The 18,815-nt window shown below is 40.1% G+C and overlaps 1 protein-coding gene across 1 annotated transcript in view; it reads right to left on the bottom strand.

Moving 5' to 3' along the window:
- Positions 1-1,065: 1,065 nt before the first annotated feature.
- Positions 1,066-18,815, bottom strand: part of NPSR1 (neuropeptide S receptor 1) — a 56,572-nt gene continuing 38,822 nt past the window's right edge. Inside the window, exons 4-9 of the mRNA XM_041466593.1 lie at positions 18,451-18,544; positions 13,704-13,905; positions 4,461-4,537; positions 3,698-3,787; positions 1,293-1,473; positions 1,066-1,170 (exon numbers count right to left, since the gene is read on the bottom strand). Of these exons, the coding sequence (XP_041322527.1) occupies positions 1,077-1,170; positions 1,293-1,473; positions 3,698-3,787; positions 4,461-4,537; positions 13,704-13,905; positions 18,451-18,544 (738 nt within the window). The 3' untranslated portion in view covers positions 1,066-1,076. The remainder of the gene's footprint in view (positions 1,171-1,292; positions 1,474-3,697; positions 3,788-4,460; positions 4,538-13,703; positions 13,906-18,450; positions 18,545-18,815) is intronic.

Here is an 18,815-nt window from a genome sequence, read left to right as displayed (position 1 = left end):
GCCTCTGTGAAATATACAATGAGTTCACTAGACTTGACCATCAACAGATTATTTTTTCTAAATGTAATTCGAGTTTTGTGGTTTTGCTTGGGTCTTTTTCCAGCTCTGAGTTTGTGCAAAGATGTGTGGCTCCCTGCATGATTTAAGTGACAGGGATGATTTACTGTGGTATGGGATAGGGAAGTGCTGCCGTGTGGGTGGTGAGAAAGATCTGCACTGGCTAAGTGCCCTGCATGGCAGCTCCCCATAGGATCCTGAAGAAGCTGCTCAGGGCCTTTGGCACAGAAGTGTAGGAGGATCTGCATGTGGGGTGCACCATGGGGTCTGGGAAGGGCTGGTGAACCATTCGCCAGTAGCCCAGAAATAAATGGCTGCCCAGATGTGTCATGTGTGAGTCCTGCCGGGACATTGGGGTGCCACTGATGTGCCAAGGTAGGACAGCAGGGAAATAACACACTGGAAGGGGAGGAAGAGATACAGGGATGGTGCTGCTGATGTGAGCTGAGAAGCTGGTGATGTGGCAGGCAGTATCCCAGCCATCCATTCCCCTCTTCTCTGGCTATGACTTTGTAAGTGGCTCTGTATGAAACCCAGATGTAATTACATAGAGTGACAATGGTGTTTTCTCATTAGAAAAGTGCCTGTGTTTTCGTTTTAGCTGGGGTCCTTGCTCTGTAATTGCTTGTAAACACTCTATCAGTTATAAGAGCCAGATGGTGCAGTAGATGGCTTTCAGTGACTCCTGAAAAATAGAGAAGACTCTGACTAGACACCATTTACACTTTTTTTTTCTTTCTGTTTGGAGCACATAGATTACAGCTGCTTTAAACAGAGGGTCAAGATAAAACCTCACAACAGAGGCATGCAAACCTCTAATACTGAGCTTGGCACTGGAGTGTGCATTGATGAGGCTGCAGTGCCCACCCAAAACACGTGTGCTGTAAGGTGCACAGGAGCACAAGGTGCAGGCTCTTGCCAGTCAGTGTCCATCCATGTCATGGTGCACAGGGCTTTGTGGGGGACCTCTGTTTTCCTCTGTACAGGTGCCAGCGTGGCTTTGCAGAACATTGTCTGTACTAGATGTATTCTGGTTTCGACAAGACCTGCATCTCTTGCCCTCCATCGCTCCTTTCCCTGAAAGTTCCCCCCAGCCTTTGAGTTCTTCTTTCCCTACAAAAAAAAAATAAAGAATGGTCAGAATTAAAGGACTCAAAAATAGTTAATTTAGGGACTGTGTTTATGTGTTCCCTCCCTTCTTAGGGGTAGTCAGAGTGACAGAAAAGGAGCAATACTCAGAAGGGGGGCAGAGGCTGTTGCTGAAGAAGCAGTAGATGAGAGGGTTGACGGCGCTGTTCAAGGCTGGCAGGTTCTGAATAATCACAGATGCGTAGAAGCGCTCTTTGGTCTCAGGCAGTATGTTGAAGTTGTCCAGAATATCAAACAGAAAGTAAGGGCTCCAACAGAGAATAAATGCTGCAGATGAGACAGAGAGAGGAAGAGCTTGACATGGGATAGTTTAGCAATTTAGGGAGGTAATTACACACTCATGGAGCAACTGTCATAACACATAAATATTTGTTCATGAAAAAAAAAAACAAAACTTCTTCCCGTTCAGTATCTTATTTAAGAGAATAGTTATTAGACGGTGCTTTTATTTGTCTTTATTTTGATTTTAATGCCTATAAAATATATTACGTGTGTTTCTCTAAGTGCTTAGAGTACTCCCTCTAGACATATTGAGACACTTCTGAACACTACACAACACATAAAGGGTAAATAGGTAGCCAGTTAAAGCATCATCAGTTATAGTGAAGTGCTCTTTTAATGGTCCCCGGAGTGAGCAGCCAATCTAAATGTACACACAGCCAAAGTGCTGCTCCGTGACAGTGCTGCCTGTCACAGCCACCTATTAAAATAAGGTTCTCAGACACCCAGGAGCAAGGAATGACACTCTTTCACACTGCATTATGGCAAACCAACATGTCACTTGGCATGCTGGATGAAAATGCTGTGTACATGGAGTGTGCAGGAAGATTCTCCTAATTTCCTGTGCTGCCATTTGAGAGATGAATTTGAGGAAGGGAAGAGAGGACTGCACTGCTCATAGCCTCTGCTTTTGTTCGAGCCAGCAGAGAAAAAAGGTTAGCCATGGATCTAGCTTTATTTGCAGGCATAGGGAATAAATCGTCTCTTCTCACAAAGGCTTTTGATTCAGGATTTGCATAGAAATGCTGGGACAGGCAGTTCACTCAAATAAGCTATAAGTACCTGGGCTGCAAACATACACGTAATTGTGAAATCAGACACATGATGACATCCTGACCCAGATGAAACAGCAGAGTAATCCTGTGCCTGTTTTCTTGTCTCATTAATCAGAATTTCTTTGCTGGCAGCGAGCTGAGTGCTCACTAAAAGTGCAAGGAAGAGGTAAGCTCCCCTTCTGTTTTTTAGAACAACCAAACAGGAAGTGTCTATGCATAGATATATGCAAAATAGCAATACACAGTGTGGATCATAGCACTCACTATGCAGAACTTTAAGTGGCTTAAAAAAAAATCCATGGATGTTAGGTGTCAATCTGTTTGCACATCAAGAGAGGCTGGCTGTCTAATATTATCAAGGTCTGCTGAAATACTTGAGCATCCATGTGAGCTCTCAATATCTGATGGCCTTGCAATAGTAGTTGTGTCTGCCAAAAGCTTTCCCTGATTGCCAAGCAGAAAAGTTCAGACACAGAGAAGCTGTTCTTGGGCTTCTGAAAAGTATGAATCACACTGGCCTCTCTCATGTCTACAGATGCTGCCACTAGACAGGGAGTTAAGCTACTCAAGTGGCTGTTATCACAATATTCTCCAATCTGAATTTTGCACAGTGTTGGAAAGAGAGGCAATCTCTTTTTCAGTGTCAAGGGATGACTGTCAGCCCTTGGGAGTAAACAGCTTTGGTTCCTTTCCTGCATGTCTCTGGCAGCTAAGCACAACCTCTGTGTGATGCTGCCTTTATTTATTGAGATAGAATATCTGCCTCCTAATTGCATCAGAATAATGTAATTTCCCTGGGAGACAGAGAACACCTGCACTAAGTCATCTGCTGCCCAGTTGGGAAAGGAGAGCTCATTCTTTCCATCTCGGCAGGCAACACACCTGTGACATCAAATACAGTTGCTGCACATCTCACCTTTCTTCTCTCCCTTGCACAACCCCAGCAGCTCACAGGCCATACAGTGTCTCTAAACCTAAAAGACAACTCAGTTGCCAAATCTTTTGGCAGTCTGGATAGGAAAGAGATGACCACTTCCTTTGTTTCTTTTAGACATTGTCTCTTTACTTTCTTTATTGTCGTGGTTTGACCAGGAAGTGAGATTTTGGGAAGTTATGGTCAAACCAATCAGTGGCCAGATTTTAAATTGGCACTTGGTGTGGCCACTGGGGACTTGGATACGCTTCTGAGAACACACAGAATGCACATGAGAGGCTGTGCAACTAATTTAATTCAAGGATTATGTCAGTTGCCTAAAATAGAAACATATCAGCCAGAAAAGAGGAGAAGGACAAGATGAGACGGCAAGTCAGGCGTCCGAGTAAAGCTTCTTCTCCAAGCCATCTACTTTGCCGCTGATGACAGAGGTTGCTGAGGAAAAGCGGCTTCCTAATGTCAGCATCCTCCCTAGCTACGAGCTCTGGGGCTTTTCACTTACCAAGGATAATTACAATGCTGTACTTGATCGCTTTCACCTTCGCCCTGGATATGAACCCACGACTGCTGTAGCCACGGGAGGTTTTGCCACCTGGGAAAAGAACAGTTCAGCTAGTGAAAGAATAGGACTGGTGTGTGGATGTGTCAGTGTGTACCTTGACAGGTAGGACAGGAATACACAATCTCATCTTTCCCTGGGGTCAGTTAGGACCTCAGTAGTTCCTGAAAATAGCAAGTCGCTCAAGTTGGACGATCAAAACCTGAGCCACTCAAAATAAAAAAGGGAAAAAGTAAGCAGAGTAGAACTCCTTGAAGCATTGAGGCATGTGTAGTCTTCGGATGGAATACTCTGATCATTTTATAGCATTCTGAGGCCAGGAATTTCTGATCTTGAGCAAAATTTAGACTTGCAAGGACATGTGAAGACACAGAAAAAGTGTTGCCAAGTATATGCTAGAAAAAACTGTTCTGGAAATGGACAAAGTTCTAGGAGCAGGAATTCTAACTTCTAGAATAAGTAGGTTTTACTTTTTATGCATTTTGTCACATATGTTTCCTATTATGTCTCTAAAGAGAATTTAGTGCCAAAGGAAAGAAGGTAAATAATGTAGAAATGAGTTATGAATGAACAAATACAGAAACCCCATTCCCACTGCAGCGATGGGGGCCCAAAATGACATGTGCATGTCCAAGCACTCCCAGATTTGTGAGGAACAGCTGGAATTGAATCACAAAGCTGGAGTCACAGGTATGCTGAGACTCACCAGGACAGCTGGATATGATGACAGCCTGAGCTTTGCTCTTCATCCAGATGGTTCGAATCACGATGGAGTATATGACACTGCAGAAGGGGAAAAGTTGCTGGTATTAGGCACAATAAATTTAACAGACAACCTGGTAATTTGTGCTCCAAGAATATACTTGTCTATGTGTAAGGAGTTCACAGAGGTGGTGGGACTGCATAGGAGTAATAATAGTAAATGACAATAATAATAATAAATATGATATGACTCTCTCACAGTATTTTTCAGAAGATCTGAAGACTTTTCACCATGGAAGTCCTTATGGTTGTCCTGGCTTTGTAGATGTCAAATCTGAGGATCAGAAGAATGCAGTGATTTGGCCAAAAATCTTTCAGGCAAGAGCTCATTGGTGATTTTGAGCCAGCCAATGCCAAATCCATCTGAGTGTCAGCCCTGGAGCACTTACTCTGATGAGGGAAGCAAGGGAGGGACTTGGTTTTGCTGTATGTACACTTCAACTTTGCTGTTACTTTTTGGGTATGAAGCTGGTGAATAAAATTTCACCTTGGGGAATTTGATAAGGGCAGGATCCATGAGAAATGCAAATAAATACAGCAGTGCTCAGTTTTGGGTCTCAGGGTCCACTGGTGGAAATCAAGGAGGACTGAAGTGTCAGGTAAATGGGAAGAGTTAGATTCAAAACCAGACTGAGTGTGATTCAAAACCAGATCCACCACAATTTGCATATTTAGAGAGGTTTATATACTTTCAATAGAAAAGATGAAAAGTGCCCTAGTACACAGTGACGTTGGATAGTTATGGACTTTCCCTGTGCAATAGCCAATCTGGACTTCTACTGATTTAATACAGAATAGATAAAAATAATTCCTTCAAGATGAAGAGCTGTTTAAACCTATGCCCTGCTTGAGGATGTTAATAGTCATAAACCTTAGTGGTCCTTATGTGAAAAAGGTACAACAAAGGACATAATTTCAGGGTGTTTTATAGAGGCAAAAATGTGTCTTACTGTTATGTGGCTTATTTTTGTTATCAGAAGAGGCACTGTACTTATTAGTCCTTTCAGACTGACATACGAGTCTTTGCTACAGTACCCTCAATTTCTAGACATGCTTGCCAAGGCAGAATTTGCGATCAAAAAACTATGGAGGTTTGGAGGTTTCCCTTTCTGTTGAAGTTTGAGCCATCTGGTTTCCAGGCTCGGTAGGTGAGAGCTGTAAATTCAAGGTGCAGTCTGGGCTGTGCAGCGGAGCAGTAGCGTCCTTGCCCAGTCAGGGGTTTGCTCGCATCTGCTGTGGACTACAACTTACTCTCCTTAATCGCTTCAAAAGTCCAGCTTGGCTCCCAGCTGATTTGAACATGTTCCTTTTATCTCCTGTTTTTTTTCAAGAGCCTGTTTATTTAACAGCTCATACACTTGAAACTCGAGAGTTTCTTTGTACTTTTTACAGACAATGGTGGAAAATTCACGTACCGTTTCTCCTTTGATTGTTCCAATGAATCAGAATGTATTATAATGATAATTGTTGTCATCTCAAAATTTTATCAGCTCACTCTTAAAAGTCCTGTTTCTATTTTCTTCCTAGCCTGCTGTCTCTAACGTGACCTCTTTATTTGCAGCTGAGACAATGTCCTCTCTGACGCAGATTTTTCTTTGTCGAGCAGGAAACATTCAGAGTTTCTTAAGCATCAGGACAAAGGAGTCTAACTCTGTAGTCAAAATAGCCAGACTCCCTACTTTCGGCCAAATGCCATAAGGATTTGAATTATGAAGCCATTCTTCTCACTTGCTTTCCCTTTGACCCCAGAATTCCTGTCCTCTTGGCTGCAGAGTCTGGCAGGGGCATGTCTTTTGCCAGATACAGTTACATCACCTGTCTTCTCATTGGCATGTCACCTATGAGATTACATGCTGATTTATTTGAATCCTTAACTTTTAGAACTCCAGAGGAAAGCTGAATTCTTGTTTTCAGCCAGCAGCTTATAAAGTGCTGCCACCATAGTGGATCTGTGTCGGTGGTTCTGCCTCTGTTCATCTTTCTTTTGTTTGTAGCTGGAGCCAGTGGAGCCTTCCTTATCAGGAGTGGACCAGAGATGGTGTAAAGCTGCTCAGGGTGGCTGTCAAGAAAGGTTACATGCTAGGTAAACTTCTGAGCAGCGCTTGTGCCAGCCACCATTATTCATTTATGATTTGATCTCTCTCAGATTCCAGTTCATAGTGGAACCCTCATAGCCTAACCCTTTTTCTTTTTTTTTTTTTTTCCCTAGCGAGGTTGACATGGAACTGGGAAATCAGACTTCCCAGAAATGAGTTACCTAAAGCATAGGATCATAACAGGCAACTGCATGTGTGTTTCAAAGCCACAGAAGTCAAAACAGGGCTCTTATGGAAGAGAAGTATTTTTCTTATGAGGGAAAATCAGCTTTTTTCAGAATACGTTTGTAGCTCCTTTTTTTCTTGTAAAAGGCGGCTGGAGGAGGATGCAGAGGTTGGTCAAATGTCAAAGAAATTCTCACTTGAAAAATGAAATGGCAGATAAGCAAAGAGTAGCAGGGAACAGATGACAAACTGGTATTCAGAGGAGTGTTTGGAAATAGTTTGCACCATTCCAACTATATCCTAATTTCTGTTCCGTTCCTCTGGACTCTGAACTGCTCAGCCTTCACTGCCAAGATGTAAAAGCACGTGGTACACACTGCCACAAAGCTTGTTTTTTACCCCATGTGACATGCCTGCATGCTGCTTGCCCTTGTCTCCACTGAAAGCTCTGGGAGATGTGATGTGCAGCTCTTGAGGTCCAGGTGTTGTCAGGCTTCTTTGTGTCTGTAGGTGCTCAACACACTGATCTTCCAGCCCAGGTTGTAGGTGAGAGACTAATGAAAGGGTACTAAGGTGGAAAAGTCAAACCTGGATAGAAAATTCATCCAAGCTGTTCTGAAAAGTAGCTGCTCAGGCTTTGAAGACCACAGGATGAAAGGACATGCTGTTGATCTGAAAATGTGATGATTTTTCTAACCCTGATAAAATGCATATCTTGAGAGGTGGGAGGGAAATACAAAAATGTGGCTCACATTACGGGTGTATCTCAGAAATAAAATTCTTTGCATCTCCAAAAACAATTTAGCTTGATCCAAATTCTAAAGGATTAAGAGGCATGTTCATCATAACCTGCTATTAGTTAATGGTGTTGTTTAATATGCCTCATTGGTAATTACAGCATTTTTATCCATTTAAATATAAAACTTATGGTTAGTCATACAAATGTAACTGTGAATAATCACACCCCATCTGTATTTTTGTATTTTTAATTCATAGACCACTTTTTTTTTTTTTTTTTTTAAATAAAATGGCTTCTGGTAAAGCTATGTACAGACATTAACAATCATACGTGTTATTGATCTGCCCACTCTTTAAATGTAGATTTTTTTAAAATAAATAATTTCACTCTAATGGCGTCCCACACAGCCTCAGTATTTTCTAGTAAAATGAGCCTTTATCATGGCAAAAGTGCACTTAAGCTCCCTGTTAATTACTTCTATTTATCATCCAGGATTGCCTATTGTTCCTTATGCTTTATTTGTGCAAAGTGATGTGGCTGTTTTGTTTTATGGCAGCTAATTTAAAGCATTGTTTGTCTTAAGAGAAAAGTAACCTCGTCTGAACAAACCATTGCAGGCACATGTAATGGGTTGGTGAAGAGATGGACAGATACTAGAATGTGTGTGCAAGAGCCAGGGTTTTTATTTAGAAATGGAAACTGCAAAAAAGAATGGCCTCACTGAATCAAGTTCAGAAAATGACCTTTGGTATTTTTATTAATGGCATTTCCAGTCCCTTTATTTGATTTAATTCAGAAAAATATATTTTATTTAATCTATTTTTCATTTCATTGCAATGCCTTGGGTTTAATTCCATATTTTTCCTTTTAGCTGATTTTGGTTTTTTTTTTCCTCTTCTAATTATTTTTCAGCTGCTCCAAAGCAAATGTTCTCTTTGGAGTTCAGATTTTAAACAGCAGATGGATATCTTTTTCCTCTGTGCTTCAAGAGGAGCTTTAGCAATTTTTTTTTAAACATGAGTTTGCAATTATATTAGGTAAATGTCTATGTATTATATTTATAATATTAAAATATAAAAAATATATTTAGCAAGCATGAATAACAGCTAAAAACCTCTGAATTTCTGGATACACAAGCGCCAGAACATAATTATGGTTTGGCACAGAGTAGCAATGCACACTAGAAACGCAGTAGCTCTTCTGCCTCCCCATCGCAGGTTCTGAGGGTCCCAGGTACAAATATTTGCAGGAGAGCAGTGTGTAATCATGATTTGAGCCATATTTAACCTCTGTTCAACAGTGCCCCAGAGGTTTTCAACAATCACAGATACCATTGGAGCTTTGCTTGGTGTATTTCGGAATGGGAGAAAAGGCTTTGGTTATAGCTGATGACACTTCTCCCAGAAGAGGAGAGAACTAATTACTGCAGGTTCCCTAATTACTTTTTTTGAATCTTCTGCAGTTTCATAGGTTGATAATATTAACTGTAGAAGAAGTGGTAGAATAATGTAAATAGGAGAGAACAGGACAAATTTTTAAGCACTGTATAGAAATGCCTGACTCAGGATCTGTGGTTCTTCTTGTACAAAGCTGAGACAGTGGGGACAAGGGAAGTTTTAATATGAAAAGAACAAATATTCTCCACTTTTTTCAGCTCTCAAAGATATCCACACACTTGGGTTAAAAATACCAATCATAGCTTTTCATTTTCTTTTCATTATTCAGGTCTTGTTCATTGGTATTATAATCAGATAAAAAATCTTGCTGAAAAAAACACAAGTTCTTTGATAACTGATTGCTGATTCTCTAGTTGTGAAGAAGTGGTAAGAATAAACCTCAGAAGTATTAAGGTCTTTCAGACTGTTGCAGTTTTCTTCATAAATTACCTTTCTATACATACATTAAAAAAAAAAAAAAGCAGGGGGTGAGGGGGAGAGAATGCTGTGTTCTTCTGGTTCATGTTTTGGCTTGGAATCTGTAGAGTTGCTCACACCACATCTGGGGGTTTAGCTTGTCAGTGGAAGGGTTTTCCATGGTGAGCATAAGGTTATCAGCTAAATAATTCATTCCATGAGCTGCAGTGTTATGAATAACACAACTCCTGTGAGTTAGTTGAGGGCTGTCAGGAACACGTGAGATCAGCTCCACAGAGAGAGCTGCGGGCTGGATGAGAGCAGCTTAAAAGATGATGGTGTCTGAACTGTAACAAGTGAAAACAGCTCAGCCAAAGCAGCATATCTAGTGTGGAATTAACTCCTGCACCTGAAAAGTAAGATTTTATCCTTTGTATGCACTTCAGATGAACAGCACCAGAAAAAGTGCTGTCATCAGTGAACTGCTTTGCTCTAGAGGTTAGGTTTTCAGCAGATTCAGGCAGCAGAACTAATTAAGAATTAACTCTGCCAGCCAGTGTCCCACATTGCATCAGACACCTGCCATGCAGCTAAATCAGACTGCTTCAGCAGAGAAAATAAAGTAGCTGCGCAAACAATATGAATTCTTGCAGAAAAGGTTTTATTTTTTTCTCTTTGTGCAGCCTGCCTCACTTCCTCACTAAGTGTGGTGTATGACTTAGCTTCTGGCTTATATGTATTCATGGCTTCTTCTACTGATCCTTGACCTTTCAGTTACACATTTATGGATATTATTTCCATTTTTATGTTGAGGCGTTTTTTAAATAACATTTTTGGCTAAAGGTCATTAAATTTTTAAAAAATGCCCTCCTAAATTTATTAAATAACATCTTTCATTTTATAAATAATCTCTTGTCAGAGTAACACACCACTGGAACATATGCGATCTCTCTCACCCTTATGAAACAGCATCTTGTTTATCATCAACCCTCCTATGCATCAGAAAGTATTGGGGGGAATAAAATTTTTACAGAGAAACCAAATCCCTTCGGGGTGTTAACAGCCATTCCTGCTGTTCTTGAGCCACAAACTGCTTACCAGAGTGTTTGTATGCTGCAGCCACATCAGGTGGATTAGCTTCAAACTCCTGGACTGCCAATGATTTTTAAAGAAATAGATGTCACACCTTCAGGCTATGCTGCCAGATGTTTTACAGATATATCAGCTGGGAAGTTGCAACCCTCACTTTTATGCTTGAGACTTAAAAAAGTGTTCTAAAAAATATCCATTTCCTTCCAAATTGCTTGGCTTTTTTCATAATGTCTATGCTGACCTTGCCCTGATGCTAATCCTCTTTTTCTGTGGTTTTAGACAATCCTCTCTGTTCTGAAGAAAAAAGTATCACTGACAACTAGAAACAAATAAGCACAAAATAAATCCTTCCCTGCACCGCTCCCCTTCCTTCATTCCAGTGCCAGACACCACTTTGGATCTGTCAAAAATCTGACTTCTGCTGGCAAGGACACAGGAGCATTTGTATGAATAAACACTGAAACCAGGAATGTTTCTGGGCAGGTGATGGACACTGCGCTGCCCCTGGCTCCAAAACCAGTGGTTTTAGCTCCTGTCCTGCCATAAAATTCTTGTGTGAATGTTGCTTAAGGTTAAAGCCACAAAAATTTTAGTATGTTTTATTCATGTCTAAGATGTCAGGGCAATCTCATGAAATGCCAGTTTCACTGCCTTTCTCTTTCCCATCATGTCTTCATCACCTTCTTGCTTTTGGGGATTTACTGTAAAGTAAGTCACAGAGCTGATCTGGTTTGAATATCTTTCTTTGGCAGGGAGGAGGGGAGCAAAATGTCAACAGCTCTGAAATATTTATTGCTCTGTAGCTTGCCTTTTCTTGCCAAACAAGTATAGATGGCGTGTAAAAGGAGTGGCTGGTCTGTAACAGAAACCATGCAAATCTCTATGCTAGAGTGTGAAAGAGATGTTTCACACACCTGTGGAATGACTGGTAACTGGGCAGGCTGTGGGGCTTTTTTTCCTGAAACACTTAAGATGCTGGCTAGAATTTCCAACTGCTGCCTATTTGAGAAAGCTCATAAAAGAACCCCTTTCACAGTAACAGCCAGCCTCAAAATTTTCTAGTGCCATTTCTTTTCACTGTTAAATTGCTTTTTGTCAGTGCAGTGTATGTTTTTTGTTTTTGCTGCTACTGCTGGGCTGAAGATCTACCCACATTTTTATTTGCATATTCCCAAGATTTTTTTTTTTTTTTTTTTTTTTTTTTTTTTTTTTGTATATTGAAAGCCAGGCTGTTCAGAGACAGGAAAACATGCAGACAAATGATCCCACCTAGGAAGGATAACTTGGGAGTAGTTTTTTCTTTCTTCTCATCCTTTTCTTTAAGAAGAACTTTCTTGATTTTTTTTTAAATTATATCTATGCAATCTGGCACAAAAAATTGAAGGTTTAGTGAACTGACATGTTATGAGCAATGTGTAAAAATCATCCCTTCTTTCTAGGGAGCAACACTGGTCCATTTTGAATCTGTATCAAAAAGTCAGCTAGATGAGTTCAAGCACCACATGGTTTTGATTCTATCAGAGATAAACTTGTTGCCATTAAAAGCTGCAGAACTTAGTCTCTATGATAAAACAGTAATAAACTTCAAGGTTATGTAGCCAGTCCTGTCATCATCTAGAAGAGATCAGCCTCTGCCCACCCCACTCTCACCCAGGGTACTAATGAGCAGGACGCTGAGGGAGACTCATGGCTCATCACTTGTTGGAAAAGCAGGTGGACCAAGAGATAAATCCAAGGGACATTGCAAAAATAGTTCTTCTCTCAGAGTCCAAGCAGCACCAAATTATGGGGGGAAAAAGGGAGTCCCAGCAAGTCTTTCTTGCTGCTGACAAGGAGAGATGGACACCAAGAAATACGATTGTAACCTTGCCAGTGAAAGAAAGAAAAATAATGGCTCTGAGAACTGTCACTGACACTGGCAGCATTTTGAAGCAGTTAGTATTGTTGGCCAGGGGCTATGTACAAATCACGAACAGGACGGGACTGGTAGGAACGTGTCTTGAGCTGTTTTATTTTCCAGCATCAGTCTCATTACATGGTTATGACAATGGGAAAATGCCATCAGCTCACAGGCAGCAGAATAAGAACTTAATGTTACAACTTACTTTAAAAGTTTTTTGACACAAAGCAAAAGCATATTGACTGTAGTTCTATCTAATCATTATAAGCACACGTACTTTTGGTTAAAACAATGCTTGCTTATTTTGAATACAATACTTGCTTGTAAGCCTTAAAACACAATGCACAGAGCTCCATTATTAAGCTTAGAACTTCTTCATATCTCACTAGATATACTTTTTTGCAGCTTAGGGAGTTATTTTAGCTAAGCGTTAATACACAGAGCATTGTTGTATTTGTCCTTACTTTTCCAATTACATAATTTGTCTGCTGACCAATCTTATGGCTACTGCTTAGCTCTAATCACAGTTCTGCTGTCTCTGAGGCTTGCTTTTTTACATCTTTTTAAAACTCTTTGATTTTATGAATTATGAATTTCCACAGTTAGGAAGCTTCACTGCCCTTCCACCTCTGATTTTTACTGCTCTTTTGCATTGGTGGCTGCTCATGGCTTGTTACCTTCTGTTTCACAGCAGCTAATGGCAGTGCTCTAGAGGGAGGCTGAGCACTAAGCACAGTCTGCGATATTTATTGACCTCAGTTTAATACAGTTTCTGCAGATTGTGATTTGAGGCAAATCAGTCTAAAATATCTGCAGCTTAGGTTTCCTATTACAAAACAGGAAGAAGTACATTTGTTCATATTTTAGGAGTAGTTGGCAACTTCAGCGCTTGGAGATTTCTTTCCAATCCTGTTGAAGGAACCCTTGTTGAGTACTGTGAAGCTTAAGAGCACTTCAAGTTAATTTTAGTTTAATTAGTGTTAAGTGCAGTTTCCTGTTCTATTAAAATTATCTTTAATAATGGATAAAAATTATCTGTAGTAATGGATAAATATTCATACTGGGTTTATAAAGATATCTTTCAAGCCTGAAGCTGTGGAGATAAGTGGACACACTCAGAGATTTGTTCCTTTTTTCAGAGAAAATGTTTCTGGCTGTTAATACCACACAGAGAACACCCAGGGCAAGTACAATGACCCATGTATTATGTGATAGAACCCAAAACAGCTATGCAGCAGGTATGGAAATGAAATTGTAATGAATGACTAGAAAATAAAGCATTAAGCTGATTGCACACTTGACAGCATTCACCACACATTTGCTGACTGGGTTTCGGACTTACCTGATAATGATCAGAGGAATGAAATACACCAGGAAAGCCACAACTGTCATGTAGGGGATCCAGTAGGAGTCATCAGGCCAGAGAGCCCAGCACTGCACTTCCCCATTGGAGAGCTGCCGTTTCCCAAAAATAATCAGAGTGGGTATGGAAAACAGGAAGGAAAGGCTCCAGGCCACTCCAATAAGCACTTTTGCCTGCCTTTCTGTGTAACAGAGTCAAACAGACAGTGTCAGTGGGGTTGTTGGTGCCAGTGAACCCTTGCAGCTCTATTGACAGAAAGGCAGGGAGGAGAAGGAACTTCTTTGAAGAAAGGGAATTTTAGGCTGCAGCTGGCTGGTGCTGAAAAGACTTCAAAGGAGAAAAAGGATTTAATCTCTTTCTCATGATAAATTGTCATACTATTAGGAGCTTGTAATTTGCAAGTTTTATTCAAGGATGCTTAGAGCCTGTTGAATCTGAAACACTATGAGAAAGGCACTGGTCAGGGTCAGCAAGTCAGAAATATGAAATGCAAATGGTACCTCTATGCCACCGAGAGAACATCACTTATGGATGTGAAGGACCTCAGACCTGCCCTACTGCATACCTAGTGATGCACCTTGAAGTGAGAAAGATTGCAGAACATTTCCTATGAGGAAAAAGAAAATGCCTCAGTTCAGGATCAGAACAAGACTGCACAACTAGCTGCCTTTACCCCATCTGCAGTTTTACTGTCCCAAAGAATCATGGGCCTGAAGAGCCTGGGAATGTCCTGCCCTTCTCTGTATGATGGTGGGGATGAAATTTAGCTCCTGCTGATGAACCCAAGCCATGCCAGGAGTGGACTGCTAACCACGAGACAGTGCAGATGGCAATGCTCAAGTGCCCAGCCCTGTTTTATCTGCTGCAAAATACAGGAACTCGGACATCCTGCTGGACTTCATGGTGAAGAACAGGAGCTAAAGGACCCCAAAACCTCCATCAGGTTTTGGTTACTGCATCCTCTTGATTTCTGGCCACTGCCAAGAGAGGAAAAGCAAGTGGGAAATGAAATGATGTCTGGTGGCACCCATTTGCAAATATCAATGGGTTGGAGCAGAAAGTTCCAAGGCTTTAATTTTCAAAAACCTGCATCTTCTGGCTAAAATCCAGTTAGCTCTAGCTGAAAACTGTGGGGAAAAGGGCTTATCCATAGAGTACCCATGATTATCAGTGACACTTATTCCTCCTCAGCCAGATTGCAAGAGGAACATATGGGGACAGATTTTTTTCTTTTTAATCTGGGATCTTTAGTGTTCAAATATTTTATTGTCCTAAAAAATACCCGAGGTTGTGTGTGATATAGAAAACCACTTTAAATTATGCATATCAAGAAGAATGTCTTTCCTCCTTGTAGCTCAAAGAGCAATACAAAAGCATGTGGGTGAAACATTCAAAAAGTAATTTTATGCTTTATAAAACATCAGTTGCAAATACTCAGTTATCCTGCTCATTTTTAAATGCTACCCACGTTCAGGAAAGTATGGTCTTGCTAATCTAGGGCTTAAGGGAACTCTGATGACATCTGCGTAAGTGAGAGGGTTAGATTAAGGCTATAAATATTGTACAGGCAAAAGAGAACTGTGAAATTTCCCAAAGCATAACAGAATAAACTTAGCAAAAGGAATATTAAAAATAAATTTTAAAAAATATTTCCTCACAGAAAGGACATTTCAAATGTGGCTAACTACTTACTTGAAATCATGCAAGCTTCAGTGTTTTTCTAACTAAAAGAGATCAGAGCTGGAAAAGAAACCTTATTTTTTTGTACTGTATTTTGAACAGAACTGGGCAATTTGGGTTGGGCAAGAGCAGTATTTCTTTGTGTTTCATAACACTTTTCCTGTAATGTTCATTTATTTTTATTTTTAAATGTCCCTTGAATTTGGTAGAATATAGCCTTGCTAGTCTAAAGGGCTTTACAGGGCACTGATTGGTAAGCAGTTTTTTGTTTTGTTGGGATAATGTTAATTTTCTGCCTCGCCAGCAGGGCTTTTTTTTATGCTGCATTTTTAATAGTTGCTCTAATATGCTCAAAATGCCAGCAAATCCAATAACTAGAGCTGTATCAGTTATGAATGAAATCAAACAAATAACTTTTGAAATACAATATTCCATTGAACCAGTCTGAGCATTTTCCTTGAGAACTTTTCAAACTGTGGTGGCCAAGACTAACTCCTAGGGTTGGAGTGGAAATCTCAGCTGTGAGCTCTGGCTCTGACTCTCCTAATAGACGTTTCCTTGTGACTGTCCCCTTCATCTGCTCCCACCATCCCTGCACTGTGGCAATGGGTTTAAGTAGCTCTCTCTGCTCCCAGCAATATGGGACAGGGGGGCACCGATTGGAAGGAACTTTGCTTCCTGCCGTCAAGAATGTCAAGGCTGTGCAATCCTCTGATAAATTGAGTGCCACATTAAAATTAGGTTTTAAATCCAGAGAGAGCAGAGCTGTTCCAGGACCTCAGTGACAGCACTGTTTCCAGCCTAAAGCCACACAAGGATCAATTTACACCTTTTTGGGTTTTGTCATTTTCTTCAGCAGTTCTTTTTTCACCTCTTGTTTATTTGCATGTTGTTTGCATATACCTTTCCAACATGATGAAGTATTCATAAAATATTTTCTGCTATAACTTCTCAGTTTCTTTTCTTTTTGATTTTTATTGTACAATTTTTTCTTAATACCCCTTTGGTTGTAGAATTAGGCGTCTCATAATAAAAGATTTAGGATTAAAAGGTGTATTTCTTTCCTATACTGCAATTTCTCTGGTCATTTATGTATTTGAGAAGTATAAAATATTCAGCTGTTGAAGTTTGTTTTCTTAAAAACCATGCAAAGAACAGCTCATTGCAAATACTTTTTAACAAGACTTGAGGTTAGTAACTAAACCACAATTTAAAAAAATTATATGACATTTTCAAAGTAGAATGTTTGACTTTTTTTTTTTTTCTTCTAAAATGATATTTCAAGGCTACATGGAAACATAATTTTTCAGATCAATAAGAAGAAAGAACTCTTTTGTTTCTTGATTGAAGGATTTTGGGGGGATGAGTGTTTCATTTTGCAAAGAAATTTGCCACAGGTTGACTCAGAACTATTCATGAAGTTCCTCTGTGTCATCACCAATGACAAAGGTTTGTAAATCTCTTTGTTCTCCATCTGTAGAATAGCTAAGAGGGCATTTCAAAAGCGTCCCACACGGCACCTCTGCAAGGAATACCTGGGTGCAAAAGGTGATTATTTTATGTACATTCCAGAAAGTTGCTATGTTAAATATACCTCTCTAGAGCCTTCTTTTGCATTTACAGCTCTCTTTCATTTGAACATGCTCTTTGCTTGTGCCTCAGTGTGTAGCCAGACCTTGCAAGAGGCAGATGGGTTTTGTCAGTGTTGTCTCTGCTTGTGACCTTTTTCCCCTGACCAGAGCTGCACCCAGCTGATGATTTTGCTACTCTCAACTGGACCAACATCTGCTTTTCTCCAGTTAAAAAAAAAAAAAAAATCAAACAAAAAACCTCTATGGTCTAGGTATAGGAAATGGGATTTAAAAAAGGCTTTTACGAAGATTTGAAGTGGTTTTTCATCGGTTCTTTTTCAACTTCAAAGTGTTTTTCAAAGATTACCCATCAAATTCTTTTCTATACCCAGGCAGTAATTTAACAAGCACTGCTTTTCCTGTACCATGAATTAAGAAGAAATGCCAGTGGGTCCATCACACAGCTCATCCTGCTCAGCCAGCAGGTTTATGAGCCCCCGCCCTGCCTGGTTCATGAAGGAGCTGTAGAGCGATGCCACCCCTCCCAAACCCCGCTGGGAAAACCTTGATATCCATCTCCCTGCTCTGAAAGAGTTGATTTGCATGCTGGGGAACATAAAGCTAAATTTCACACAAGGTTTTGAAGCTTTCAGACCTTAACATCTGCCAAAGCTGTGCCACTGTCTCAGCTGTGATTGACTCTCAGGTTTGTAAGGCCAGGAAGGACCATTAATCTGATCCCCTGAATAGAGTCGTCTGGCAAAAGCCATCATTACTCCAAAAGAAGAATGATATTTGCATCTGATTAAAGCACATCCTCCAGACCTCACGGTTCTTGTAACTGTTCTTCTTCCTCCCTACCTGCAATTTCTGTTTCTTCACTCAGTGCAACGTACTTAACGCCCCACTTTGGCTCTGTGGGAAATAAATAATTTTGTTTAAACTGTACTGCTAAGAGGCCAGGACATATCTGAGTGCTGTAAAAAAAACTGAAACCAAACAAACAGAGGAAATTATAAGAAACAATAGATATCCAAACTTATATGCTATCTCTTTTGAAGATATATCAAACTGTTGTGTGAATTCTCAGTACACCCTCCATCCAAATTATTTTTTAATGTGAATAAATAGATAGTATAGGTGTTGCAGCTCCTACAGTCAGTATAGTGGAACAAGGGACAGTTTTTGCCCATTAAAACCTTCTAAAAGTGCTGGAATATAATGAAAACCATTATACTTTTTAAAATGTCATTTCATTCTTTGCTAACACAATACTTATAAGAACTGCTGAGGGCTAAGTGGAGTTTAATAAATCTTGAAACCACAGCTACTTTGTCCTTTGGAAAACTGCAATGGAGTTCAAATGTAGCTAGAGCAGGAATGAATAATTCATAGCAAAATGGTTAAGAATTTTGAGAGCTAAAAAATTATCCAATAATGTCTACAGCAATAACAAGGTACTGAAATTCTCCTACCTCCTTGCAAGAACTTCATGGGGTATACTATAGCATGATACCGGTCTATGCTTAGTGACACGAGGACGTAAGTGGACGCATAGAGAAGGACCACCTGGGGCAGAAAGTACAACAAGACAACAGTTGAGACACATCTACTGCAGAAGATGATGTCAGCAAGAACTCTGAACTAGGAATATTTCAAAACTTACTGAAAAAAAAAAAAAAGGAACCCCCCCCTTCCTTGTATATTCACCCATGTATTTTTGCTTTTTCCTGTCCACAAAATTTAAAATATTTAACATGCTTTAATATGTTTGACCTTTAAATGAACGTTTTCAACATTTGGACTTTTGTTACTAGAAAAAATTCTACACAGCGTTTTT

Source organism: Pyrgilauda ruficollis, unplaced genomic scaffold (assembly GCF_017590135.1).
Source record: "Pyrgilauda ruficollis isolate IOZ18807 unplaced genomic scaffold, ASM1759013v1 scaffold2, whole genome shotgun sequence".
Lineage (NCBI taxonomy): Eukaryota > Metazoa > Chordata > Aves > Passeriformes > Passeridae > Pyrgilauda > Pyrgilauda ruficollis.
The sequence above is the reverse complement of the archived record's forward strand: the minus strand, read 5'-3'. Positions and strand labels throughout refer to the sequence as shown.